Here is a 26,840-nt window from a genome sequence, read left to right on the forward strand (position 1 = left end):
GATGCTTTTCATTTACAGCTGCTCAAAATCTTTTTAGAACTCTGGTGCTAATGTAGAATCAAAAGAAGTCACCCTTCCCAGCCTCTCTTTCTTTGAGGGTGCAGACAGGCAACTTAGATTCTGCTAATGGGACCCTGCAGGACACAGCTCCAAAATGCACTTGCAGTGAAACAGATGAGGCACAGGGATCCGTTTTGCTGGGACAGGTGAGCACAGGGGAGATAAGTGAGCTAGAGGCAGTGTGGTTCTTTGTGAAAGCATCAGTCTCTCAGCTCTGCTAAGGAAAAACAAGTAAAAAGAGGCTTTTGACTTGCTTGGAATCCTAAAGGAAAAGAGCACACCCTGGTCACTGGAGCAGGCTCCCAAAAGGAAAGTTCCCCAACGGTAGGGAGAAGCAGGGGCCGTAGTGGGTGGTATTCCTTGCCAAGTGGAAAGTGTTCCCCATAACTCTTCTCTGTTCAAATGCTGGGGCTTGTTTTGTGATTTTTCCAAGTTGAGTATAGCCCAGTCCCCAAAAGTGACAGTTCGTTTGCCCACAGTTACACCCTTTCCCCCTCTGGGTTCCCTATGAGCTGCAGCAGCCTTGTTGCACTGCCACAGTAAAAAAGTGGTTCGTATCACTCTAAGTTTGTTGTTCACATGCAAACAAAAAAAAAAAATAAAGGCTTTCTATTTCTTCAACTGCAAATTTTGCACAATAAATCGAGCCTCACAGGATTGTGATGATTTACTGTGAAAGTGCTTTGCAAACAATCAAGTGTGGAAAAGACCAGCTTTTATCACTGTCCACAATGATCATAACGCCCTGGGCGAGGGAGCCACTCAGCCAGTCCAGACTGGCACGAAGTTCACGCTGTGAGCGTTACCCTCGGCTCATGACAGCCTCACTGCCTGGAATCACCTCCCTATGCTTACATCTGTCAAATCTTGCTCATCATATTGGAACTCTGAGAGCTAATAACATCAATCAAGTATCAAAGGTGATGTCAGCAGGCCTACTTTCAGTTTCAAGATACCAGGAAGGAGCAGCAAAGAGTAGATTTATGGGTTAGGGCAGGGGCAGGTGGAGGAGGGAAGCTGCTGCATCTCTGGATAATGTCCTGGGGGCAAAGAGGAAGCTGAATTACAGTACCACTATACTCATTTCATGAATTAATTTTATGAAAATTAGAAAATACCGATAAAAATAAGAATATAAGTGTTTGCTTTGGTAGCACTTACACTAAAAAATAAGAATATAAAATATATGAAAATGAAAATCACCTGTAAGCCCACCAGCCAGTAATAACTACTTTAAACATTTTTTTATTTGTCCATTCAGATATTTTTCTAAACATATATATATATATGCTTCTTTTTTCATGGTAAAATTTAATGTTTTCAAATAGCTAAATGTTTATTAATATAAATTTTCACATCTCCTTTCCTAATACATGGAGTTGTATTTTTAGGAGATCCTTTTTTGTGGTAAAATGCCTATAACATAAAATTTACCATATTAACTCTTTTTAAGTATACAGTTTATTGCCATTAAGTGCATTCTCATTGTTGTATAACCATTGTTGCATAACTCTAGAACTTTTAATCTTCCTAAACTAAAACTCTGTGCCTATTGGACAGTAACTCTCCACTCCCTCCTCCTCCAGCCCCAGGAAACCACTATTTTACTATTTTGCTAGGAATACAACTCTGTATTCACAGATCGTTTTCCTGTTTTTGAGCACTTTGAATCATTCCAATGTCTCCTGGTTTCCACTGTGATTGTTGAGAAGTGTGCGACCAGTTCATTGCCACTCTTTTGTAGGTAAGCTACACTTTCTCTCTAACCTTTGAGATTATTTCTATCTCTGTGAATTTACCTATTTTAGGTAGCTCATATAAGTGGAATCATGGAAGATTTGTTCTTTTGCGACTGCTTATTTTAGCATATTATTTAGCATAATATCTTCAAGGTTCATCCATATTATAGCATGTGTTCAAATTTTATTAAAGCCGAATAACATTTTTAAGGCTGAATACTATTCCATTACATGTACGGTATATACCACATTTTATATATCCATTCATCCATTGATGGACATCTGGGTTGTTTTTACCCTTTGGCTATTCTGAATAATTCTCTTTTTCGAATCCCTGCTTTCAATTATTTTAGGTATATATCCAGAAGTGGAATTGCTGGTAGCAGATCCTTTTTTTCTAAATTTTTTAATTTTTATTTATTTACTTTTGAGATAGGGTCTTGCTCTGTCACCCAGGCTGGAGTACAATGTCACAATAATAGCTCGCTGAAGCCTCAAACTCTTGGGCTCATGTGATCCTCCCACCTCAGCCTTCTGAGTAGCTGGGTCTATAGGTATGTGCCGCCATACCTGTCTAAACCCATCTTTAAAGTAGTGAGCCACCCTTCTCATCTCTAAGGGTCTGATATGATGCTAATTGGTTTTGTGGTTAATCTTATTGGAAAACTGCTGTTTCTTTTTGCATCTCACATGTTCCCTCTGGGATAATTTATTTTTATCTTCTTGGTACACATCCATTAGACATTTGTTCAGGAGAGAGTTTGTTGGTGGTAAATTCTGTTTTTATTTATTTGAAAATGCCTTTTTTTCACCTGTTTTCTTGAAAAAATAATCTTGCTGGGTATGTAATTCTATGTTTACAGATAGTTTTCCTGTCTTTGAGCACTTTGAATCATTCCAATGTCTTCTGGTTTCTACTGTGGCTATTGAGAAGTGTGCAACCAGTTTAGTTGCTACTCCTTTGTAAATGATCTGTGCTTTCTCTCTAATGTTTGAGATTGTTTCTTTGTCTTCATTGTTCTGCAGTTTCATTGAAATGTATCTAGATGTGGATTTCTATATATTTATCCTTGGCATAAGTTATGGTTCCTATATTTGTGAATTCTTGTCTTTTATCAATTCTTGAAAATTGTCAGCCTTTCTCTTTGAATATTGCCTTGCCCCCATTGTTTTCTCTTCTCTTCTTATGGGATGGCAATTTGACATATGTTAGAACTCCTCATTCTTTGTCTCTTAACTTTTCTATCTGCTTGTCTCTGCTGCATTCTGAAGAATTCCTTCAGATCTATCTTTCAGTATACTAATTCTCTCTTCAGCTATATCTTCTGTTTAACCAACCATTGCAATTTTAATTATAATGGTTACATACATTTAAAAATTTAAATCTGTTGATTATTGTTTCTGCTGATTCTCCTTCATGGTAGTTTTAATACTTATATATTTAGTAATATTTTTATGAGGTTATACTTGGCTGAATTTAATCCAGCAGACTGGATTGAGGATGATTTCTGCCAAGGAGGATTTAATTTGCTTCTGATGTACAGTAGGAGACATTAATAATCTGAGGCCACTTAAATTTTTCAGCAGAAAGAGAATAGCAGAAACAATAATTGAAAAGTTTAAATTTTTAAGAACTTCAGAGTTTGGAATAATCAGATAAAGAATCTAAAGAAGTTATTGTACAATGTTTAAAGAAATAAAAGATGGAATAGAAAAAAGTGAACAAGGAATAAAAGATGATCAAAAACACCCAGATAGATTTAGGAAAAAAAATACAGTATCAAGAAATTTTAAAATGTTTTCATTTCCATTAAGAATGCTGCTACTTTGACAGTCCCAGTTTTATAAAGAATAGGGCTGTCTCAGATTCACTCTCCCATCTCCCTAGGCCCCAGGGCTTATTCTGGGGTTCTCCTCCAACTCTCATATGCCTACCCAGTCCCCAAAGCTCTAGGTTTCTAGTTAGTTAACCTCTCTGTTTACTTACTGTTTACTTTTGTTTTGTATTGTTTTATTTTACTGGTTTCAGGGGGATGCCCTTGGGGGATCATCTTTATTTTCTTGGAAACTCACTAATGAATTTTAAAACATATGTTTTTTGTGCTTTCTATAAGCATTTAGGTGTTCTGCTATGGGAGGTTTTGAAAATATCAAATCTGTCCTACTACTGGAAGAGGATTTTTAAAACAAAAAAAAAAATGTGATTATATCATACATATTGTTTCATAATCTGCTTTTTTCCCCATTTGGTATATGATAAACATCTTCATATCAATAAATGATGTCTACAACATCATCATCTTAATGGCAGCATAGTTTTCTGTTGCATAATTTATTCAATCTTTTTTCTATTATTGGATATTTAGCACTCTGTGTTTTCACTATTATAAACAATATACTTCAGTGAATATCCTTATAACTAAATCTTTACATGTACCATCATCTTCTTTACTGTTTAACTGTTTATAAAATTAATACATGCTCAATGTAAAAAAAATTCAAACAGTAAGGAAAATGAAAATTCTCCATACTTCTTTTTACTGTCACCTCAGTTAATATGATTTGATCTATAATTAGAATCTCTTAATCAAACAACAGATGGGAATTAAGACTAGAATATGCAAGAAGAGAGACCATACCCACCCCATCCCCCTACCCCTACAACAACCAGGGATAGGGAACCAGAGTTCATACTAGGGATGAACTGAAGGTAATTAGAGACAATTAGAAGCAGAGAACTGAAGGAATGAGAGACACCGAAGCAGACTCCAAAAGCCTGGGACAGCTGTGATCAGAGGCACCATGCCTCAGCAAAGGCCAGAGCTCCGAAATCCAGTAATCAGCTCTGCCTGGGTGCATCCCCCTCCCCTCTCTGGAAGCCAAAAATCTTGTTAGGCACTCTCTCTAGGCTCTTCTCCCTGCTCCTCCTCCTTTTAAAGAGGCCTAGTTTATTTTAAGTCTAAAAGTATTATAAGCCTTGACCCTATACCCAAGCCTATGTTTCATAGTGTCTATCCCTGATTGTTAGGGTCCTGTCCCAATCTGAAGACACCCAGCCATGAAAAGGTCTCTAAACACCTTTCCATAACTCCTTTCTGCCTGTTCACCTCAAGTGGAGGTATTGAGCCCAGGGTCTTCTCCATGGAGAGAATCATGAAGGGAGTGGCTGCCCTTTCTGATGGCTCTCAGCTTTCCTGACTAGGTTTTTTTGAGGATCTGCTACCCTTCTTGCTCTCTTAGATTCTGTAAGACAACATATCTCTATACTAATGCCTAGTTCAGGTAGATTCTGTCAACTGGGGGGTGAGAGCCCCTATACCATAAAGGAGCCCAATCTCCTCTTTCCTCCCAATGAGTATGGAGATCCATCTGGGGTGATCAGTGTCTTAAGGAAGGCTCAGAATTTGGGGTTGTTTATTTGTTCATTCAATCCAACAAATATTTATTGGACACATACCATGTACTGACTTTTAAGGAGACTACAGTCTAAGAATTCCTTAAGTAGCTCCAAAATAGCATTAGCTGACCCCATGAGAAGCCATGGTGTGGATCCTGGAGTTGCCGGTTGTTCTAGAAATCACAGTTAACTGCTGGTCACTTCTGTTCCAACCCTGCAGAGCCCATGGACCACTGGACAGAATGAAAAGCACCTTTCCATTGGTGAGCACCTTTTAGTGAGTGCTGATCCACGGGGTTGGATCTCCCCATGAAGGAACGAGTGCCTAGGGCTGGCCCTGTCTACTTCCCACAACCTCCAGCCATGGTCAGGCCTTGGGGAGGCAAAATACAGACACCTCCTGTCTACTCTAAATCCTTAAGGCTGTCCATGCTCCTGAGTTCTCAAAGAGTCCAGAGCAAATGCTTTTTGGAAACATGAATTAATCAGGATATTTGCATGAAGGAGTTGCCACGTGAGGGAGAAGGCAGGAAAGTGCTGAGGTGTTTCCACTGCAGTGTACACAATGTCAGCAACCCTCTGGCTGGCCTAATACATCCAGCCTGAGCACAATGCCCTGGGAGTGGGTCTTGGGCTTGCTAGCTCTGGGAGCTCCTGTTTATAGGGCAGATAAGTCCCTGTCAATGTCAGGGCTTACCTCAGCAAGAGCAGCTACCAGGGACAGGTCAGCAATACAGATAGGGATCTTTCACTGCCCTGGATGCTGCTTCACACCTTCCCCAGCCACCTGCACAACCAGCTGAGTGGTACAGTCTGAAGCCTATGTGAAAATGGACTAATGTGATGGTGCAGAGCCAGGCTCTAAGTCATTTCCATATGGGTTTGGGCAAGGTACTTAAGCTATCAGTGCCTCAGTTTCTTTATCTATAAAAAGGTAATAAAAGTAGCACCTATGCCCTTAGGGTTAATGTGAGAATTAAATAAGCTAATATGTGTGCCTGGTCTATGGCAAGCTTTATAGATTGTTGACTATGGTCTTAGGGCAGCTGTGGGAGAGCTGAGCCCTACAATCGTAAAACTCTCCTCCCCACCCAAGGCCTGGTGGTGGTGGAGCTGGGAATCTGTGGGAAAAGGGAGGGACACAGGCTGGAGGGCTGCTTTGATGTGGGATTCCTAGAAGGTGAGGACTCCTTCCTTGGCACCCTCAATGCCCAGCTACACCTAACCTGGCAGGGCCCCCCCCGCAAGTGCACAGGAAACACTAGGCAGAGAGAAAAGCACTAGCTCTCCCTCTGCCCCACCCCGGGGGCGGGACTGCAGAGGCGCTTCTAGGGGAAGGAAGTTGCTCAGTCACTCGGTGTAGGGGTGTTGACCCGACCCGGGAAGCGGAATCCCTGCCTGGGTCTAGACATTGACCGAGACCCTTTCCCCTTCTCTGCCAAAAACCCCAGCCTCCATCTGTGAGGCTTGTAACTTCTAGAAATCCCTCGTACCTTCCAACCTAATGTCTTCCGTCAAGTTACGGTGAGTGGGGAGGGGAATGTCAATCTGCAGCCTCCGCATTCACATACACGGCGCCTAGTGGACACGTCGGTCCGAGGACGCCTATGCGCCCCCCGAACGGAGGGGCTGGCGGAGGGAGGCTGGGGGTTGTACTGACGGTGCCGAGTCTCTGGGATTGGGGGAGCGGCGAATGTGGGGCACGGCCGCCAGCTAGTAGGCGAGACCCCTCCCACAGGTCCGGTGGCGACTCCGTCCCCCTGGTGTCCCACGAGGAACTGGAGAATCCGAAGTTGGTCGGCCGAGGCGGGTTCGGCGCGGTGTTCCGGGCGCACCATAGGTCGTGGGGGTCCGATGTGGCTGTCAAGATCGTGAACTCGTGAGTGACCCGAGCTGCCATCTGCCGGGGTCTGGCCAAGGAGGTGGAGCCGCTGTGCTATGGGGCCTGAATGGGGAGGGGAGGGATCTTCCCAGGGCCGGGGCGTGACTGCAGCTCTCTCCTGGAGTGCAGGAAGGATATAAACCGGGAGGTGAAGGCCATGGCAGGCCTGCGTTCCAGATACGTGCTGCTCCTTCTGGGGGTCACCGAGAACCTGGAGTGGGACGGCGAGTCCTGGCCGGGTTTGGTGACTGAATTCATGGAGAATGGCTCCCTGGCGGGGCTGCTACAGCCCCAGTGCCCCCAGCCCTGGCCGCTGCGCTGCCGAGTGCTGCAGGAGGTGGTGTGCGGGATGTGTTACCTGCACCATGAAAATCTCCTACACCGGGACCTCAAGCCCTCCAACGTTCTCCTGGACGACGAGCTGCACGTCAAGGTCAGTTCATCCGTGCGCCAGCCCAGCTGGGGGACGAGGCCAGCCCAAGAGCTGCTGCAGTCCCCACCGCCCGCAGACACAGGACCGCAGCCCTGTCTATTGAAACCCTCAGCCTCTCCCGCTGGACACAGGCTGCCCAGGGGTCAAGGCCCAGCCAGGAGTTTTAGCCCCTGCCATACCAGCTGACAGAGGCCCTGACCCACCCGAGTCAGTTCCACAGGCCCACCCCATCAGGCGCTCAGAAGAGCCATGGCTGACCTAGCCCAGGAGACTCAGACCCTGACACCCACAGGAAACCTAAATCTCCCACCCAAGGGCCCCACTGACTCTACCCTTCCTCTGACCTTTCAGACCCCCTTTACAAAACTGGACCTGCACCTTCTTGGGGGAAGGGAGCTCTGGAGACTGCCTGATCCCTCCTTGTCTCCCCTATCTCCCCTTCTTCCCTTCCTTTGCAGCTGGCAGATTTTGGCCTGTCCACATTTCAGGGAGGCTCATGGTCAGGGGCGGGGTCCACGAAGCCAGGGGGCACCCTGGCCTACTTGGCCCCAGAACTGTTAGCTAATGTAAACCGTAAGGCCTCCACAGCCAGTGATGTCTACAGGTAAGGTACTCACTGCAAACACACATCCCAGATTCCTACACCTCTCTGGGCCCTTCTAGGGGTTGGTATATGAGAGACGAATCTTATAAGTGGTTGAGCCAGACCTCAGTTTTGTGTCTCTTGCAGCTTCGGTATGCTAATGTGGGCAGTGCTAGCAGGAAGAGAAGCTGAGGGTAAGACTCCAGGCAGACTCTGGGACTATTAGCCCCAGGTGCTCTCCTCCCAAAAGCCCCCAAGACTTCCCCTTCCTGCTTATCTGCTTAGGCTGCCTGCTCCCTCCTCACCTACCCCTTGGAATATGCTCCCTGCCTCTTTCCATGATGGAGCAGGGATCCCCTTGTACCCTGACTACCTTCTTGTCTCGCCCCTACCCTCACCCCAGTGGTGTCCCAGACATCACTGGTGCATCAAGGACTCTGTGAGGGGCAGAGCCAGTTTCTATTGCCTCAGCTGCCCGAATCCGGGCCTGAAACTCCTGGCTTAGAAGAACTGAAGGAATTAACGCAGCACTGCTTGAGCTGTAAGCCCAAGGACAGGCCCTCCTTCCAGGGTGAGCTGGCCTTTTCCCTGGCAGCTGGGGTAGGCTTGGGTCTGGCAGCAGGCTTTTCCCAGGGAAAGAAGTTCTGCTCACCTGCGACCCACTCTGCTGTCCCTCCAGAATGCCAACTGAAAACCAAAAAAGTCTTCTGTCTAGTGAAGGACAAGATAGATGCCTCTGTCACCACGGTGAGCACACAATAACCCAGCCCCAGGAGCTAGTCAGGGATGGCACAATATGGCTGCCAGGCCATGCAGTGACTACCCACTGACCACTGCTTTTTATGCCTTTACCCTCATCCCCACCCTCCCCACACCATCCCCGAGTTCCCAGGCAACAGATTATGAACCAAAAGACTACTCCCCTGGGTTTACTCTGGCTCTCCCAACTCATGCCCAGCAAGCTCCTCCTATCCCTGCAGGTAAAGAAGTTTCTGTCTGAGCACAGGAGCAGCAGCAGGAGATTATCTGCCCCAGTATCAGGCCAAAGAGGAACAGAAATGGATGGCCTTGAGGGAACCACAGGAAGCCAGTACTCTTACAATGATTTTGCGGTTTCTGAGATGCTAAACAACCTGAATCTGGAGGAGTACTCCAGCTCTGTTCCTGAAAAATGCGCAAGCCTTACTGAGAGAAGCAGGGCACAGGGAGAGCAGATTCAGCATACTAGAATGGCAGGGACATCTGCAGATTCAATGGCCCAACCCGCCCGAACTCCACAGACCTCACCTTTCAGAAACCAGATGCCCAACCCCACCTCGACTGGAACCTTAGGTCCTGGACCCCAAGGGAATCAGGTGAGACACTGGCAGGCCTAGGAGTTACACTAGGACTCCTGTGAATCCTGTCGCCTTGCCAGGGGGAAACTTGGGGCTGAGAGGATGCGCATTGGGAGAACCAGGCTCTAGGACAAGCCTGAGAGCTCTGTGTTGTTTACAGGGAACTGAGAGACATGATATGAACTGGTTCTCCAGGGCCCCGGGGCCATATCCAATAGCAGGTACCCACTCTCCACCCCTATTTTCCCCCTGATCAATCCTTCCACCAGCTTCCTCAAGACCTATATATAGATCCAGAGTAGCTTGCTGGGGGGAGGGGAGAAAGGGCTAGAGGAGATCTAACCCAAACTTCTCATTTCATAAATGAAGAAATTGACACCCACTAGGAGAGGATCCCCCTGAGGCCACACAACAAAGCCTGGATTTGTCCCTGGGTGTTCTAACTTTCCCCAGCACTGGCTCTGTGAGCCCCTAGGTAGTCCAGAGGGCCTCTCAGCAAAAAAAGACCAGGGTTTCAGACATCAGTGGCCACTCCTCTTAAGCCTCTGCAAACCCAATTCTGAAGAGGCAGCCTGAAGGGGAAGGTGCAGGGAGCAACTACTGGTGGGCAGAGACCCCATATTCTGTCCCCCAGCTTTGCCTTTCTGACTGCTAAACTGTCCCACCACCACCATCACCACTATTTCTCTCAAAGGGCCACCGTCTTTTAACTTAGACCACTGCTCTGCGGTGCAGATTGGAAACTACAACCGCTTGACTATGCCACAGAGAACTACCTTGTCCAGTCAGGGCCTGGCACCTTCAGGTGTGGGTAGGGGTTGGCAGCACCCCCAACCCATGGCTTCAAAAGAAGACCCCAAAGAACCTGAAGCCTGGAGTGGGCCACAGGGCCAGTATAATCATAGTGGGAATTAAAGCACCTTCGAAGCTGCCTCTAGAGGTTGAGGAAGAGCACCACGCCTTGTGGCCCCCAACTTCCTTCAAGGAAAGAAGCCTGCGCCCAAACTGACTGTCATCTGCCCCCCAGATCCATAAATGTGAGTCAATAAATGTGACGGAATGTTAGCCAAAGCCTGATGCAGGAGTCTGTGGCTCAGCCAGGGCAGGGAGGGACAAGAATGGGGAACAGGGTGCTGGCAGTGAGGGAGGGGGAGGCACTGTACCTCCGCCAAGGCAGGAAATGGATGATGCTAGGGGCTGGGAGTGGGCAACGGCCTGGCACACAAGGTCAGGGGGGCAGGAAGGAATGCTGGAGGCCAGGCTCCCTAGGCCACTCTCATCTCAGGGCGGGAGCTTCCTCCAGAGCCAGGGACCTCACCCTAAGCTTAAACTCTTGGGGATAGAGGCTGTGGTCCCTTTTCTTCTGGGCTGCTGCCAGGCCCTGGGAAAGGGGGTGAGTCTTCTTGGGAATTCAGCAATTTGCAGACTCTGGCCCTTCTCCTCCCCTGCACAGTGCCCCAGGCTCTTAGAGGCCAGCCCTCATGCTATCACCCCCCTCCACCACAAACTCACATGCACAGTGCTTCCCAGGTGTAGGAGCCCTTTTGAGGGCAGACGGGATCCGGCGCGGTCAGGGCGGGGTGTTCACAGACTGGAGCCCTCTTGATTCTCAGCTGGTGTTCCGGAGTGGAAAGTTATGGCTCTACAGAGCTACACACAGATGTGCCCCCTCCCACGGAGCTAGGGACAAGAGAGCATGGACAGTTAAGATGCTGCCACACCGCTGCCAGCTGGGCGGAGAGGTGAGGGGAATGAGTGCCCCCAACTCTGACTTAGATCCCAGCGCCCATCTGGCATTGGCACTGGGACCCACAGTCTTCCCTACTTTCCCGCAGGGCTTCAGCCCTCCCTCAGACTCCCCACATCCAAACATTCTGCCTCCATGCTGACACTTCCCATTTGGTCCACCCCACCCCACCCCTTCGTGTCTCTCCCACGGCCCACAGCCCCTTCTTTGGGAACGCCAAAGTGGGAGGCGATGGTATTAGGAGAGACAATCTGAGTGGGAGAGGAGGCCAGGGGAGTCTGGCTCCGCACGGGAAGGGGCCGGGCCGGCAGTCCCGTCGAGGAAGTGGGAGGGGGCCAGCGGCGCCGGGAGGGAAGAGTCCGTCTCCCATCTCCTGGGGCTCTGAGCCACTAGCTTAGCGGCGAGCGTCACTCTGCAACCAGTCCCCCACTGGGCTCCGTCCCGGCCCGGCCCACTCTGCTGCGGCAGCATCGGGAGCATCGCAGGCAGTGAGTTTGGGGGATGGGGGAACCCGGGGCTCCTATGCATCAACCCCAAGTCCTGTTCCCCTGACGATGAGGCTTTTGCTAGGGCACCTCCACAGTCTGGGTTGGAGGGAAGAGGAGGGAAGGATTGAGGAGTCCCCCCCCACACACACCAGCTAGGAGCAGGCTGGGAGGCGGCAGGGAATGCCTGGAAGGAGACTGGATTGCCAAGAGGTTGGGGGCGCGGGGTGGAAGTGGCTTGGAGCAACTGATAAAGGCCCAATGGGGCCTCCTGGGTCGCAGGAGGTAATCTGGCACCCGGCCCTCCCCAGCCGTGGGGATCGGGACAGCAGAGACCATGGCCCGCCTCTTCAGCCCCCGGCCGCCCCCCAGCGAAGATCTCTTCTACGAGACCTACTACAGCCTGAGCCAGCAGTACCCGCTGCTGCTACTGCTGCTGGTGATCGTGCTCTGCGCGCTCCTGGCGCTGTTCGCCGTCGCCTGGGCCACCGGCAGGGTGAGCCGCACCTCTGGTGCCGGGCCTCTTCCTGGGCCTCGTCTCTGCTGCGGGGTTGCGGGAGGGTCAGTGCCTGGGGCGCATTTTCCGGATTGGGATTTGTGGAGTCTTCTTTTCCTTGTGTTTTCTTTGCTGGGAGCCGAGAAACAGGCGTTGAGCTTTACTACGAACTGTAGTGACCCAGGGCAAGTCACTCCACCCTTCTGGGCCTTAGTCACGGGGTCTGCCTAGAGGGGTAGCTGAGTCCTGGATCCTTCTCATTTCTCTCTGGGTTCTGACAGACTCTGGGAGCTTCTGTGGTCTACTGGTTCTACAATAAATCCATCACCGGATTTTCCAATTTTCCAGAGGGGAAATTCTACTAAGGCCCTGAGGGAATTCATTTCCTGGTTTTCTCTCCCTTTTAGGGGATGTGGGGCACATGTACCCCACAGAATCCCAGAAGGCGCCCTCCATCTCTCTGTCTCGTTTAGTCCCAAAATAAACCCATTTCCAGTTTCTGTTTGGGGAGGAAGGGGGCCTTCATTTCTGGAAATCGCTTGCTCCAGATTTTCCTTTCACTCCTTGGCGGCAAGGTGGGAAAATCACCGGGCGCGGCCTACCCTTGTTGGTCCACCCCGAAGTCCGGGAAGAGGTGGGGACAAAGGGCGGGGACAGCGGTGACACTGAGGAGCTGAGGCAGGTGGCGAGATCGCAACCCTTGCGGGCGAGGGAGGTGCGAGGCGCTGCGGAGCCGGGCGCCCCCTGCTGCCGGAGTGCTGCTTTGCGCCGCTCTCGAAGCTTCGACCTAGGCCCCGGGGACCAGGAATATCCCGAGCAAACTGGCCAGATTTGGAGACATTCATCCCAAAGTGCCTTCTGTGAGACAGGATCTTTCGCTTGCTTCAGGACCCCAGGCGGGTGCTATGATTCCCGCTTGACAGATGAGAAAACTGAGGCTCAGAACCGTCATGGATTCACAAATAGCCCATACTGGGTGGGAGCCAGGTCTTCTGAGTAGGAGTCCCCGGCAGGCTCAGCCTTCGTGGCCACATGCAAGTAAGAAACTAGGTTGAGCCATATGAGATCGCCAACTCTAGATAAAAACAGGAGGACACAGGCAATTTCGAAAGGTTCAACCTAATAGGAATGGCAAGCGGAAGTGCACTGCCTCATTTTTGTACTTGAGTTTGAGACTTTTCAGACCTGGGCTGAGGGGGCCGCCCGCTCTTCCTCTATCTAGCTCGTTCCTCCTCGCCGTGGGCGAGCTCCTCGAGCTCCCCATCACAGTCCTGGCTCACGCATCCCTTCCCCACAGGAGCTGGCCTCAGACCCCAGCTTCCTGACCACCGTGCTCTGTGCGCTGGGCGGCTTCTTGCTGCTGCTGGGCCTGGCTTCCCGTGAGCAGCGACTGCAGCGCTGGACACGTGCCCTGTCCGGCCTCGTGTGGGCCGCGCTGCTCGCGCTGGGCCACGGCTTCCTGTTCACCGGGGGTGTGGTGAGCGCCTGGGACCAGGTGAGGGGCCAGCAGGCCAAGTGGGGGCGGGATGCCCCCGGCCTGGCCTCGACCCTACACAGGCTGTGAGCAGCCCGATGTAGGCCTTCAGCTTCCCGCGCCCCGCCCAGGTGTCCTTTTTCCTCTTCGTCATCTTCACCGTGTATGCCATGCTGCCCTTGGGCATGCGGGACGCTGTCGTCGCGGGCCTCGCCTCTTCGCTCTCGCACCTGCTGGTCCTCGGGCTGTACCTTGGGCTTCAGCCGGACTCGCGGCCTGCACTGCTACCGCAGGTGAACACAAAGTAGCGCAGGCTGCGCCCAGGGCGGGCTCTGCTGCGCGCTAATAGGTTCCTCTGGGGGGCGAGGGGTTGCCGAGCTGTGACTCCAGGAAACGCTGGACGTGGGATACAGACACAGACCCACAGTGCCCTTGTGGAGCTGTCAGTGCGCTGCTGATACCAGAAGAGGGTTCTGGGCCCACAGGGAGGAGAGTCATGGTTTGCCCGGGGATTAGGGGGGTAGCAACAGATGTGGTGGATGGAACCTTCATGAGAATGTAGAATTTGCGCTTGAATAGTTTTGGGTGCCGACGCGGGGTTGGAGGGTAGGGATAGTAGAGTGGTATTCCAGAGGAAAAAAGAGAAACCTAAGCTCAGGTTTCAAGGTTTCTAGAACTAAGAAGCGGTGTTGGCACCACGGCCCAGTCTGGGGCAGCAAGCGTGAGGAAGGGGAAACGCCCCTATGGGTCCCGCAGTGTGGCACTGCTTGTCCTGCGACACTTAGGTCTCTAACTGTAAAGCCCAGTCCTTTCCAGCTGGTCTTTGAGACCAACTCCAGCTACCCACACAGCCATCCCCAACCCCATCTGGGTCCGGCACCCTCTGAGGCTGGCCCTCACCCGCAGCTGGCAGCAAACGCGGTGCTGTTCCTGTGCGGGAACGTGGTGGGAGCGTACCACAAGGCGTTGATGGAGCGCGCGCTGCGCGCCACGTTCCGGGAGGCACTCAGCTCCCTGCACTCGCGCAGGCGCCTGGACACCGAGAAGAAGCACCAGGTCAGCCCTGCCTAGGAGGCCAGTCGGGACGAGTGCTCGAAGAGAGTTGTTTAGATTACATAATGGGGCTTCTTCACAAGCTGAGTGACTTTGGGCAGGTCCTTTGACCTTCTCTTGCCTCTTTTGTATAAAATGTGGCCCTTGCCCACCTTGGGAGGTTGTGAGGTTCCAACAAACTGAGGCTTATGAAGGCACTTTAGAACATTATGGTATCAAGTGAAGAGCTCTCATTCAGGAGTCGGTACTGGAGTTCAGTCCCGAAAGGTGATCAGTGCAGGATGAGGTGATGGAACCCTGCTGTGCAAACACAGGACCTAGGGGACATCCTGAAGAGCACTCCAGCGTGGGGCAGTGTGGGCTCCTGAGTGGTCTGGGGGCTGGGGATCCTAGCTTTAGGGTGCAGGAGGGTTGGTGCTCATAGTGACCTCCTCCAGGAACACCTGCTCCTGTCCATCCTCCCTGCCTACCTGGCCCGAGAGATGAAGGCAGAGATCATGGCACGGCTGCAGGCTGGACAGGGGTCACGGCCAGAGAGCACCAACAATTTCCACAGCCTCTACGTCAAGAGGCACCAGGGAGTCAGGTATGAGGAAGGATGGCTGGAGGGGAGGGGCCTGTGGGCTGAGACACTGGCCGCACTAACACAGCCTGCTCTGTGCAGTGTGTTGTATGCTGACATCGTCGGCTTCACACGCCTGGCCAGTGGGTGCTCCCCTAAGGAACTGGTACTCATGCTCAATGAGCTCTTTGGCAAGTTCGACCAGATCGCCAAGGTCAGAGGGTATCTCCCTCCCCACCCTCACCCTCAAACATCCCATCCTGGGGTGCCTTTCCTGCCTTCTAAGATCCCAATCCTACCTACTCCATAGTCTATGCAGGCTCCCAGATACTCCAGCGGACGTAAGAAGCCCTCTCAAACATTCCCAGTCATGAAGCTGTTCATCACATACCCAAAACCTGGAGAGACCTCTCAACACCTCTACAGATGTCCCAATCAAAATGCTCCCAAATATGCTCAGAGCCCCCACATATGTGTCTCTGGACACTACAACCAGATCTAGAGGGATGTTTTGATGCTCTATCCTTGGGAGGCCCTTCCAAGAGAAATTTACACCCTATGCAACCTCAGCCCAGCACCCTGCTCACGTCCCAGGGATGCCCCGAAGCAAAAAATTCTTGGATCCCCCCAAACCCCTCAATGCTAAGGCTGCTTCCATATGCCCACATCTGGGCACACCCTACACATGCCAAAACTGGGAAGAGTGACAAACATCCCAGCCCTCGGGAAACGCTCCTGAGAGACATCTGCGTGGGGAACCTGTCAGCCCCGTGTCAAGTGAAGGGAGTCCCTAGATCTGACCTAGACACTTGCAACCTTGAAAGTTCTTCAGGAATACCACACTCGCCCCCCACTTTCCCCAACTCCCTCCTACCCCTCTGGCCTCTAACCAGGTTCCTCTACACACCCACACACACACTCCCAGGAGCATGAATGCATGCGGATCAAGATCCTGGGGGACTGTTACTACTGTGTCTCCGGGCTGCCGCTCTCGCTGCCAGACCACGCCATCAACTGCGTGCGCATGGGGCTGGACATGTGCCGAGCCATCAGGTCAGCTCAGGGGTGCGGGCAGGAGGAATGCAGAGGATGGATGTGGCATGCGGTGGGGGCAGGCTGGTGGAAGACCTTCTTGAAAGAAGGAGGGGTGTGGCACGGGAAGGGCTGAAGACAGGACTCAGATCGTCCCACGCCTACCCTGCTCAGGAAACTGCGAGCAGCCACCGGTGTGGACATCAACATGCGTGTGGGCGTGCACTCTGGCAGTGTGCTCTGCGGAGTCATTGGGCTGCAGAAGTGGCAATATGATGTATGGTCCCATGACGTCACACTGGCCAATCACATGGAGGCAGGCGGTGTACCAGGGTGAGACCTGGGCCCCAAGTGGTTACAGTAGGAAGCCAGCCAGGCCGCCCACATGCCGCCACCCTTTTCTTAGCTCCTTAAGATGGACACGATCCCATGTGGGGCTCAGGGAGATTCTGGGATGCAGGGAGAGAGGAGCTGGGAGGCACCTCCTGTAACACAAGGCCTTTCTTGAAGTCAGACCTCCAGGAATGATCTTAGAGAGAAATGAGAGGTTTGGAGGCCTTCCCTGCTGATTCCCACTGCCCATTCCTTGCAGACGAGTGCACATCACAGGGGCCACCCTGGCCCTGCTGGCAGGGGCTTATGCTGTGGAGGATGCAGGCATGGAACACCGGGACCCATACCTTCGGGAACTAGGGGAGCCAACCTACCTGGTCATCGATCCCCGGGTAAAAGCTCAGCCTGGCCCCCAGGGACTGGCCCATGCAAACCACCCCACAGCCAACAGGCTTGATCTCTTCTGTGCCAGAGATTGAGTTCCTGAGTCCTAGTGGGGGTTGAGGACACAAGCCTCGAAGGGGTTTGAGGAGAATGGGGAATTGTCTGTGATATTGACTTTCAGCCTTCATGTGCCCCAGGCCGAGGAGGAGGACGAGAAGGGCACTGCAGGAGGGTTGCTGTCCTCTCTTGAGGGCCCCAAGCTGCGCCCTTCACTACTGATGACCCGCTACCTGGAGTCCTGGGGTGCCGCCAAGCCTTTTGCCCACCTGAGCCATGTAGACAGCCCTGTGTGCACCTCCACCCCTCTCCCGGTATGTGCACATTCATTGTGAGCTCCAGAGCTTAGGTAACCCCGCCCTTATCCTCAGGCACACTCCCAGCCTCCTCTACCCCCACCATTAGTGAGTCACTTAATAATTTGCAACATCCTAAGGTCCCGAACTGTCTGGTCACCCCAGTCACTGGTTCAGGCCCTTCCTTGCCCTTCCTTCTAGAGAAAGAGCAGAGATCACTGCTGTCCAAGCTCACCTCAGAGAAGATGCGGGATCCCCATAGACACCATGTCCATTGCTTGCAGCCTCCACTCAGGAGAGCCCCTTCCCCTGACACCACAAAGGCAGTAGACCTCACGTCTTCCTGACTCTGATTCCAGCGCTGCATTCCCATGCCACTAGGAAATGTCTCTGTTCAACTCAGTTCCTACAACTACATGTTCTCTTCTTCAATCCCCCCAACATTGGGGAGTGGGGGGACGTTGGCAGCAATGGTTCCAGACAGTACTTAATCCCAAGCCTTACCATGGGATGGGGAAGAGGTCAGAAGGGTTCAACTGGCAGGAAGGAGAAGAAGGAAAGATCCAAGGCCCAGAAGATTGTTGCAGGATGAGGCCTCCAGGGTAGGGGTGGAGTGGCATGTGGGGTTTGCTATGTATACAGGGACTGTGAGATGACCTCAGGTGCAGCTCCCGTGGTAGGAATGCCCACCAGGGCCCGTGCTAGACTTCCTGCCACTCTCCAGTGGTGTGCAGGCTAGGAAGTATCAGGATGGAGGAGCGGGACCCCTTGTCCAAGAGTATATCCTGAGGCAGGACCTTACCAGCCCAGAAAGTCACTTCTCAGCCCCTGAAGTTCCAGGGGCTCAGTCAAATGCTAGAAATCCTGAGAATCACCAGCAGCTTACTCTTAGATAATGTGGAACTTTGAGTGGTGGGGCAGTGTTTGTGCTGGTGTGTACCATTCGTCCTTTCCTTCCTTCCACATTTTTTGAATACCTACTCTGTGGCAGGCAATAGGCTATAGAAATGAATAAGATGTTTCCCTGTCTTCAAATAACTTACAGATGTTGTGGGGCAGGTAGGTAGTTTGAAAAAATTAGTCCCAGACATAGAGGCGTAGATGAGTCCAAATCTAGAGTATACCATTCCCTCTCAGTATGTCTCTCTCCCTCTCCCATGCACCAGGTTTCGGTTTGGGGGATGAGGTGAACCTGTGACTCTGCCTCCTTCATACGAGCCGAGGGGAGCAGGGAGGAACGGTCACTGTGCTTCTTGTACTGGACAGTGGCCCGCAAAGCTTCATTCTCTCAGTGGTTGCTCTACCTGCCTGCTCCTTTCCTTTCTCTACGTACGCCGTGTTCATTTTGGTGAAGAGAATGACTGTAGTCAGTTTATTTCCCTTCCTCTTCCCCTTTCTTCTCCATTCTTCGTCATCCACCCGCACTACCTCCCAGCCCAGCATGGTTGACCTCAGGAGAGATGAGAGAGGAGTCAGAATGTTCTGCATTGTCACTTCAGTTTAAACTAACAAGGATTTTTTTGGCGTCCAAGGGTGATGGGAAAGTCCCTGCCTTTGGACTGTGTGCAGCCGTAAGGGAAGGTGGGGCAAAGAATGCGCAGGCCACTATAGAAGACAGAGTTGCCCAGTAAGTGACACGAACTATGAGGAAATAAGGGGCAAAAAGACCTTGAGGTCTAAAGAGTCAGGAGGACCCTTGAAGCAGGAAATGGGGTTTGAACTTCCCCTTCAAGGGCAATTGAGATTTGGGAGGGAGGAAGAGAGAGAGACAGAGAGAGAGGAATCCGAGCTGTGGAATGCCCATGTCAGGGACCCACAGTGCAGGTCACAGCCTGCCTCCCCCTGGCGCAGCGCTCACCCCACCCCCACCCTGTGCTCTCCCAACAGGAGAAGGCCCTGGCTTCCTTCAGCCCCCAGTGGAGCCTGGACCGGTGAGGAGACCTGAGTGTCTTTGACAGTGGGGCTGTCTGGATAACCCACCTCCATCCGCCCTGGGGGCTGCTCCTGCTCGGCCCAGACCCCTTTGAGGGTCTCTGTGGTGACAGGCTTTGCTCTCACTGTGCAGCGGCCGCAGTCCCCGGGGACTGGACGATGAGCTGGACACTGGGGATGCCAAGTTCTTCCAGGTCATCGAACAGCTCAATTCTCAGAAGTACGGAGAGCAAAGAGGTCGGGGAGGGCCGGGAGGGGCCTTGGGCTCACAATAGAGGAGGGCGGGTGCTCCCTGAGGGCCTGGCCACCCCTCCTGCCCTGCCCTGCACTGCCCTCTCCTCTCTGTGCTCACGTCCCCCACTTCCCACCAGACAGTGGAAGCAGTCAAAGGACTTCAACCCGCTGACACTGTACTTCAGAGAGAAGGAGATGGAGAAAGAGGTGGCTGGTGGGAGTGGGGGGCACAAAAGGATTTCCCAACTATAGTCCTTGACCCTGAGGAGGGGTCAGCCCTTGCAGTCCCCACCTCTGCTCCCCGGATCTGCTCAGTTTGTGATCCTGGGGTGAGGAGTTTGTACCTCTCTCCTAAAGGAAAGTCCCCCTATAGCTTGAGTTACTGGGTGGTGGTGAGAGGAGGGAGCTGGTAGGGGCTACATGGAACCGACCTGGAGGGTGGGGTGGTGAGGCTGTGGCACTGCCCCTTCCCTGGGAGTACCACCTTTGAGATGATGGGCAGGGCTGCGGCCTTTCTATACCCCAACCTCCTCCCATTCAGTATCGACTGTCTGCACTTCCTGCCTTCAAATACTATGCAGCCTGCACCTTCCTGGTTTTTCTCTCCAACTTCATCATCCAGATGCTGGTGACAAACAGGTGAGGGAGGCTCTGGCTCTCACACACTGATCCCCTCGCCCCTCCTGACCCTGGACCCACACTCTCTTCCTTTACCTCCTTCCCCTTAGCTTCAGGCACTTTCGCATAGAGGGGACGCTGTTCTGGGGAGCCAGTGATAATCACAGACCTCATCTTAATAGTGGAATTTCTACACAACCTGAACATTTTCACGTGCCTGTCTCTTTTGGTGCTAACAACATCCCCATGAAGGAGGTTTTGTTCCTGTTGAGAAACCCAAAAATCACAGCAAACGAGTGAGCTTAGAAAGTAGGTCTTCATTCCTAGTCCACAGCTAGGAGTCCACAACTCAGCCAGATTAAAGAGCTTGGGCCTAGGCTGGATGTGGTGGCTCACACCTGTAATTCTAGCACTCTGGGAGGCCAAGGTGGGAGGATCGCTTGAGGTCAGGAGTTCAAGACCAGCCTGAGCAAGAGTGAGACCCTGTCTCTACTAAAAATAGACAAATTATCCGGCACGATGGTGCAATGCCTGTAGTCCCAGCTACTTGGGAGGCTGAGGCAGGAGGATCGCTTGAGCCCAGGAGTCTGAGGTTGCTGTGAGCTAGGCTGATGCCACGGCACTCTGGCCTGGGCAACAGAGTAAGATTCTGCGTCAAAAAAAAAAAAAGAGCTTGGGCCTGAAGTCCCAGAGAGTGGTCTGACGCAGTCTCCGCGTCAGAGCCCCCACCTTTTGTGAGCCCCCACCCTGTACCTACTTGGCCCTGTGCCACCCCAGCACTGCCCTAGACACTTCGGCTAGCCCAAATATCAGGATATGTCTTTTATCAGCCCAGCCCCCAGGGGCAACTGGGCTGCCCCCCAGGATCACTCCCTACTTCTCCTCAAGACCACATAGCACCTTCACGGTACACAGGGACCATGTGGCACTTCAAGGCCTCACTCTTGTCTCCCTTTAGGCCCCCAGCTCTGGCCACCACCTATAGCATCACCTTCCTCCTCTTCCTCCTCCTCCTCTTCGTCTGCTTCTCAGAGCACCTGACGGTGAGATTGGCTGGGGGGTGAGAGTGGCAAGTTGGAGCCCTGGCTATGACCTGACCTGAAGAAGGTGCCCCGGTCCCACAGCTAAGAAGCCCACGCTTCCTCCACAGAGGTGTGTCCTGAAAGGCCCCAAGATGCTGCACTGGCTGCCTGCACTGTCTGGCCTGGTGGCCACACGACCAGGATTGCGAGTAGCCCTGGGCACTGCCACCATCCTCCTTGTCTTTGCCATGGCCATTACCAGCCTGGTGAGGGCAGGGGGACCCTATCCACCGCCATCAGGGCATGCTGGACCTGCCAGGGACTGAAAGGAAACCCCCGTATTTGGGAGGGCAGCTGGACTAAAGCCAGGGGATGCTAGAAATGTTGTACAAGTAGAAAGAAAAAAAATTAGTCATCCACAATCTACCGTCTAAACATAATTGTATCTAATAACATTTTTGTGGATGTCCTTCCCATCTTTTTTCTACCCGCTGCAGGTATTTATTACTTAGCTCACTTGGCTGATTTTTCAGAACTTAGAATCATTTCTAAAATTCCATCCCTAGAAGGCACCTAGGAATCATCCCTCAGCCAAGTTGCAGAAGAGGAAGCTAAGGCCCAGAGAGGTTAAGTGGCTGGTGAGAACTCACACAGTGGATCCCTGGCAGACTAGTTCTCTTGACATGCCTCCCTCAACCCCTCCCCCCAGCGAGGCCCCCAGTGCTGAGGCCCCTCACCAACCAGAAATATCGGAATCCACCCCTTTGGATGAGTCTGGCCTTGACTCATCCCTGGGTCAGTCAAACCCAGAACAAGCCACACTGTGCCCAAGGAGCTGCCTGTCCCCTCAGCTCCACATCTCCTTGCAGTTCTTCTTCCCAGCATCGTCGGACTGCCCTTTCCAGACTCCCAATGTGTCCTCCATGACTTTCAACCTCTCCTGGGAGCTCCCAGGGTCCCTGCCTCTCATCAGTGTCCCAGTGAGTGCTCCTACACAGCCCCGAACCCCTTCTCCAGATCCTTCCTCAGCTCCCCACCTACCTCCTTGGTTGAAGAACACTCCATCCTGTGGATTAGGTCAGACAACATAAGTCACGCCCAGTGTGTGTTTGTGTGTGACACCCCCCTGTCCCCTAGACAGGACCTGGGCCAGGGAGGGACAGGACCCTCGGTGTCCTGACCCCCTTGCCTGGCCTGCAGTACTCCATGCATTGCTGCGTGCTGGGCTTCCTCTCCTGCTCCCTCTTCCTGCACATGAGCTTCGAACTGAAGCTGCTGCTGCTCCTGCTCTGGCTGGTGGCCTCCTGCTCCATCTTCCTGCACTCCCACGCCTGGCTGTCCGACTGCCTCATCGCCCGCCTCTATCCGGGCCCCTTGGACTCCAGGTGTGCACGGCCGCTGGACAGAGGTGCCCGGGCCCTCTGGGACGGGGGCGAGATGGGACACAGCAGAGTTGTCCTCACCTCACTGACCTGAACCAGCACAAAGTGGGAGGGAGGCTGAGGCCTTCATGGGTACTAGGGGCAGGGAGGAGGCCATCAGGAAGGGGCAGAGCGATGGGCAACCCTGATCCATGGCCCCCTCAGGCCGGGAGTGCTGAAGGAGCCCAAACTGACGGGAGCTATGTCCTTCTTCATCTTCTTCTTCACCCTCCTTGTCCTGGCTCGGCAGGTAAGTCACTCAGCTCAGCCCTCTAGGGCCTCCCTATGAGTGGTGAGGCTGGGGTCCCCATATCTGTGATTTGGTCTCTCTCATCCCCAGGGTTGAGCCCAAGTGGTGTGCCCACTGGGAGCTTCCAAGCGAGGCTTCCTGCTCCCTTTCTTTCTCCTTCACTCCCCATGGGGAGTGCCCTCAAGTTCTCCCACCCCAATCTGGGAAAGCCCGTGCTTAGAAAATGTCCGCCGCCAATTCCGTGCCCCTGGTCTGCGTCTGGTTTCAAGGGTAGTCTCTCTCGGAGGATAGCTGCACCTTAAGCCTATCTCTAAACTGGAGGTGGGGGTGGGGGTTGTTGGGGGCCTGGTGGAGCAGGGGGAGTGAACATTCAGGAGCTGGGGCTTCCCCTGCACTGTGTCCCCCACATGCCTCCCTGGTGACCCTCCCCAGAATGAGTATTATTGCCGCCTGGACTTCCTGTGGAAGAAGAAGCTGAGGCAGGAGCGGGAGGAGACAGAGACAATGGAGAACCTGACTCGGCTGCTCTTGGAGAACGTGCTCCCTGCACACGTGGCCCCCCAGTTCATTGGCCAGAACCGGCGCAACGAGGTGACTCCCGACCCTTGACTCCTGAGCTCCCGATGCCATAGGGACTGATTGATGAAAGTCTCGGCCCGTGGCCCATCCTCCCTGGACTCCCCCATAGTGGGTCGCCCAAGCCCTTGTTCCTGTCAGGTGCCTTCGTTTTCACAAGATCTCAGGCTCTGTCTTTGGTGAGCACAGAATTTCTGCGTTTCCAATTCTTACCTGGAAGGAGTGTCTTCTCTAACTCACCAGCACGCCATACCTCCCAGAAGCTTAGTCAAGTGTTGTGGGGAGTTGTCTGGAAGATACAGTCCACCCATCTCTCTAGACCTGCACTATTTAATATGGTAGCCATTAACAGTATGTGACCATTTAAGTTTAAATTTTAATTAGTTAAAATAAAAATTCAGTTCCTCAGTTGGACTAGCCACATTTCAAGTACTCAATAGCTACAGGTGGCCAGTGGCCACCACATTAGACAGCGTGGATAGAGAACATTGCCATCATGGCAGAAATTTCTATTGGATGCTGCTGCTCTGATCCTCAAAAATCTTGCTCTAGTCAGACCATCAGAAAGTCACCATCTTTTTGTGGCACCGCACCTGGCCTTCTATGGAAGTGTTCTTGGCCTATATTGAGAGATATTAAAAGAAACAGCTCAGGGGCTATTTCACAGCCTATTCCCCACCACCTGCTCTGTTCTTACTTCTGGTTTCTCCCCTTATAGACACAGGGAATCTGTAGCCAATCCTGTTTCTCTCTTTGCATTGGTTGCTAAAAATCTGAGAGCCAGAATAATCTAGGACTAACCAAGATTTCGTGGCACCCATTTTGTGAACTGGTCTGAGTCTAGTTTCAAGGGTAGTCTCTCTCCGAGGATAGCTGCACCTTCAGCCTATCTCTAAATTGGAGGTGGAGGTGGGGGTGGTTTCAGGCATGGTGGAGCGGGGGAAATAAACACTGAGGAGCTGGGGCTGTGAACCAGCCTTAGATCTGATTGATCTGAGTCTATCTTTATTTTCTTACCCATATTTTCTCCTTGCCCTAAATTCCCTATTGTTGCTTTAGTTTATCTTCCATATTGCAGCTATCTTTGTAAGGTGACGTAACATCTTTCAGCAATAAGATAGGATATAAAAATAATTCCCACTGACATGATCCCAGTTCTAGGAGTGACTCCCTTCTCATTGCTGTCAGGTGATCCTGACCCCAAGTCTCTGTCTCTCCCGGAATCACAATGAGATTCAATCTTGACTCCTGAGTTGCATCCCTGGGGTTCTCTGGCCCTATTTCTCTCCCTCCCTCCCCAGCCTTCCTAAACAGGGGGACTGGGAGTGTGGACACAGGAGGAGAAGCTTGTGCAGCCCCAGAGGGGAGGAATGTGACGTGCACCCCTCACCCCAGTCTCCTGCCCTCCCAGGACCTCTACCACCAGTCCTACGAGTGTGTTTGTGTCCTCTTCGCCTCAGTCCCGGACTTTAAGGAGTTTTACTCTGAATCCGACATCAACCATGAGGGGCTAGAGTGTTTGCGGCTGCTCAATGAAATAATTGCCGATTTTGATGAGGTGACAACTCCAAGGGTCTCCCAGACCCTATATCCTGGATTCTGGAATTTCTCACCAGTTCCTCCATCCACTTTGCTTTCCTGGCCATGAGGCCAATACTCCCCTCCCTAGCACCGCGTCTCCTCCTCATCCCCCAGCTCTCCCCTCTCCAGCAACATTGCCCACTGCCAACTCCCTCCATCCTGCCCCCTTCCCCACTCCCACAGCCTGGTCCTGTAGCCTCCAAAGGCCTGGGGCTGGGCTGCTAGGAGAGGGGAGGGAGAGCGCAAGAGAAACTAGGACAGGCCCCCTCTCTATGCAGCTGCTCTCCAAGCCCAAGTTCAGCGGAGTGGAGAAGATCAAAACCATCTGCAGCACCTACATGGCAGCCACAGGCTTAAATGCCACCTCAGGACAGGATGCACAACAGGTACAGCAACCCTTCCTTACCTACCAACCCTTCTCTGGGCTCTCACTGATGGGCCCCCAAGTGGGACTTATTCCTATGCCCTCATTGGCCCATCCTGGGGGGGCAGGCCCATTGCCAGGATGCTGAGCGAAGCTGCAGTCACCTTGGCACGATGGTGGAATTTGCGGTGGCCCTGGGGTCTAAGCTGGACATCATCAACAAGCACTCATTCAACAACTTCCGCCTGCGTGTGGGTGAGGACCCTGCCCTGCCCAAGTGATCTGGCATCTCCTCACTTTCCCAAGCTCTCCCCACTCCAAGTCCTTTGTTAGCTGCTCCCAGCTCACCCCTGGACTCCCTTTCCTGACTCATTCCCTGGGATGGGGGAAGCCGCTGAGCCAGGAGCTGTGAGGTCCCCCTTCCCTAAGCCACACTCCTCCAGCCTTAGAGACCTCTCCTGTCCTCTAAGGCCCCCAGGCCCTTCTCTCTTCTCCCCAATTCCTTGAGCCTCCTCTTTTCCTCTTCCTCCTCAAAGTTCCCCTCATCAGGGTCCCTCATTACCAAATCCCTTATCAGGGTTGAACCACGGACCAGTAGTGGCCGGAGTGATTGGGGCCCAGAAGCCACAATATGATATTTGGGGCAACACAGTGAACGTGGCCAGCCGCATGGAGAGTACAGGAGTCCTTGGCAAGATCCAAGTGAGGGAGCCACATTGGAGGCATGGGGGGAGGGGGGAGAAGAATAGGGCCACCCCCATACTCCCTCACACCCCTCCAATTGTAGGTGACTGAGGAGACAGCAAGGGCCCTGCAGTCCCTGGGCTACACCTGCTACAGGCGGGGTGTCATCAAGGTCAAAGGCAAAGGGCAGCTCTGCACCTACTTCCTGAACACAGACTTGACACGAACTGGACCTCCCTCAGCCACCCTAGGCTGAGACCCCCAACCCCTCCAAGATCCTCAATAAAGAGACTCTGGGATGTCTGGAGCCAACTGTTGTCAGAAGTTACTGATACAGCTGTGGATCGCCTTCTCCTTGCCCCTCAGCAGGATGGCTTCTTCCCAGGCCAGACTGAGAGAAAGTGTGTGTGTGTGTGTGTGTGTGTGTGTGCACGCAAGCGCGCACGCTAGAAGGGAGTGATTCTTCTCACATGCTCAAAAAGAGGGCTGTCTCAGCTTTCCTGCCTTCCTGCCAACCTGATTCCAGTATTTTGTACACCTTGGAAGCATAAAGAATTTAGCCACATGACTCAAACAAGGATTTGTCCTTTCTTGTCCGCCACCCACAAATATTGGAAGGGAATATCCAGGGAAATGTCATTTGACCTTTATTCATTCAACAAACACTAAACAAGCACATATTATGTGCTTACTGTGCAGAATGGGCAAGAAGCCTGAAAATAATCTGTCAGGTCTCTCCCAGTTGCAGCTGCTGTTCTCAGATTGGCCCACCCTGCTTTCCAGCGAGGACCTGTAGATAGTTTGGGGT

The 26,840-nt window shown here is 52.4% G+C and overlaps 2 protein-coding genes across 4 annotated transcripts; both read left to right on the forward strand.

Moving 5' to 3' along the window:
• Positions 1-1,745: 1,745 nt before the first annotated feature.
• On the forward strand, positions 1,746-10,473 carry RIPK3 (receptor-interacting serine-threonine kinase 3). Of its 3 annotated transcripts, XM_012647322.1 has the most exons (11): positions 1,746-1,804; positions 5,417-5,459; positions 6,648-7,075; positions 7,208-7,511; positions 7,970-8,115; positions 8,242-8,288; positions 8,498-8,665; positions 8,774-8,841; positions 9,075-9,449; positions 9,592-9,652; positions 10,126-10,473. In XM_012647322.1, exons 3-11 carry the CDS (start codon positions 6,804-6,806, stop codon positions 10,344-10,346), a joined length of 1,662 nt encoding a protein of 553 aa, XP_012502776.1. In that variant the 5' UTR covers positions 1,746-1,804; positions 5,417-5,459; positions 6,648-6,803; the 3' UTR covers positions 10,347-10,473. The 3 variants fall into 3 exon arrangements, with proteins under 3 accessions (XP_012502776.1, XP_012502778.1, XP_012502777.1); XM_012647324.1 differs by lacking the exons at positions 1,746-1,804; positions 5,417-5,459 and having other exon boundaries at positions 6,588-6,720; positions 6,935-7,075; XM_012647323.1 differs by lacking the exons at positions 1,746-1,804; positions 5,417-5,459 and having other exon boundaries at positions 6,588-7,075; positions 10,147-10,473.
• A 1,527-nt stretch (positions 10,474-12,000) lies between these two features.
• Positions 12,001-26,350, forward strand: ADCY4 (adenylate cyclase 4). Its single transcript, XM_012647321.1, has 25 exons — positions 12,001-12,159; positions 13,457-13,654; positions 13,765-13,926; positions 14,540-14,689; positions 15,124-15,272; positions 15,351-15,462; positions 16,174-16,301; positions 16,455-16,613; positions 16,873-17,005; positions 17,195-17,368; positions 19,238-19,281; positions 19,416-19,502; positions 19,654-19,723; positions 20,058-20,155; positions 21,093-21,177; positions 21,285-21,422; positions 22,026-22,136; positions 22,357-22,541; positions 22,743-22,827; positions 23,260-23,418; positions 24,815-24,961; positions 25,263-25,370; positions 25,489-25,603; positions 25,926-26,050; positions 26,136-26,350. Exons 1-25 carry the CDS (start codon positions 12,001-12,003, stop codon positions 26,286-26,288), a joined length of 3,234 nt encoding a protein of 1,077 aa, XP_012502775.1. The 3' UTR covers positions 26,289-26,350.
• Positions 26,351-26,840: the final 490 nt, after the last annotated feature.

Source organism: Propithecus coquereli, unplaced genomic scaffold (genome assembly GCF_000956105.1).
Source record: "Propithecus coquereli isolate 6110/MARCELLA unplaced genomic scaffold, Pcoq_1.0 Scaffold261, whole genome shotgun sequence".
In the NCBI taxonomy this organism is placed as follows: domain Eukaryota; kingdom Metazoa; phylum Chordata; class Mammalia; order Primates; family Indriidae; genus Propithecus; species Propithecus coquereli.

Coding starts and splice junctions, on each gene's coding strand:
- ADCY4 (XM_012647321.1), top strand. CDS start 12,001: ATGGCCCGCCTCTTCAGCCCCCGGCCGCCCCCCAGCGAAGATCTCTTC. Junction 25,371..25,488: donor CAGGACAGGATGCACAACAG/GTACAGCAACCC, acceptor GCCCATTGCCAG/GATGCTGAGCGAAGCTGCAG. Junction 26,051..26,135: donor GAGTCCTTGGCAAGATCCAA/GTGAGGGAGCCA, acceptor CTCCAATTGTAG/GTGACTGAGGAGACAGCAAG.
- RIPK3 (XM_012647322.1), top strand. CDS start 6,804: ATGCGCCCCCCGAACGGAGGGGCTGGCGGAGGGAGGCTGGGGGTTGTA. Junction 8,116..8,241: donor ACAGCCAGTGATGTCTACAG/GTAAGGTACTCA, acceptor TGTCTCTTGCAG/CTTCGGTATGCTAATGTGGG. Junction 8,842..9,074: donor TAGATGCCTCTGTCACCACG/GTGAGCACACAA, acceptor CTATCCCTGCAG/GTAAAGAAGTTTCTGTCTGA.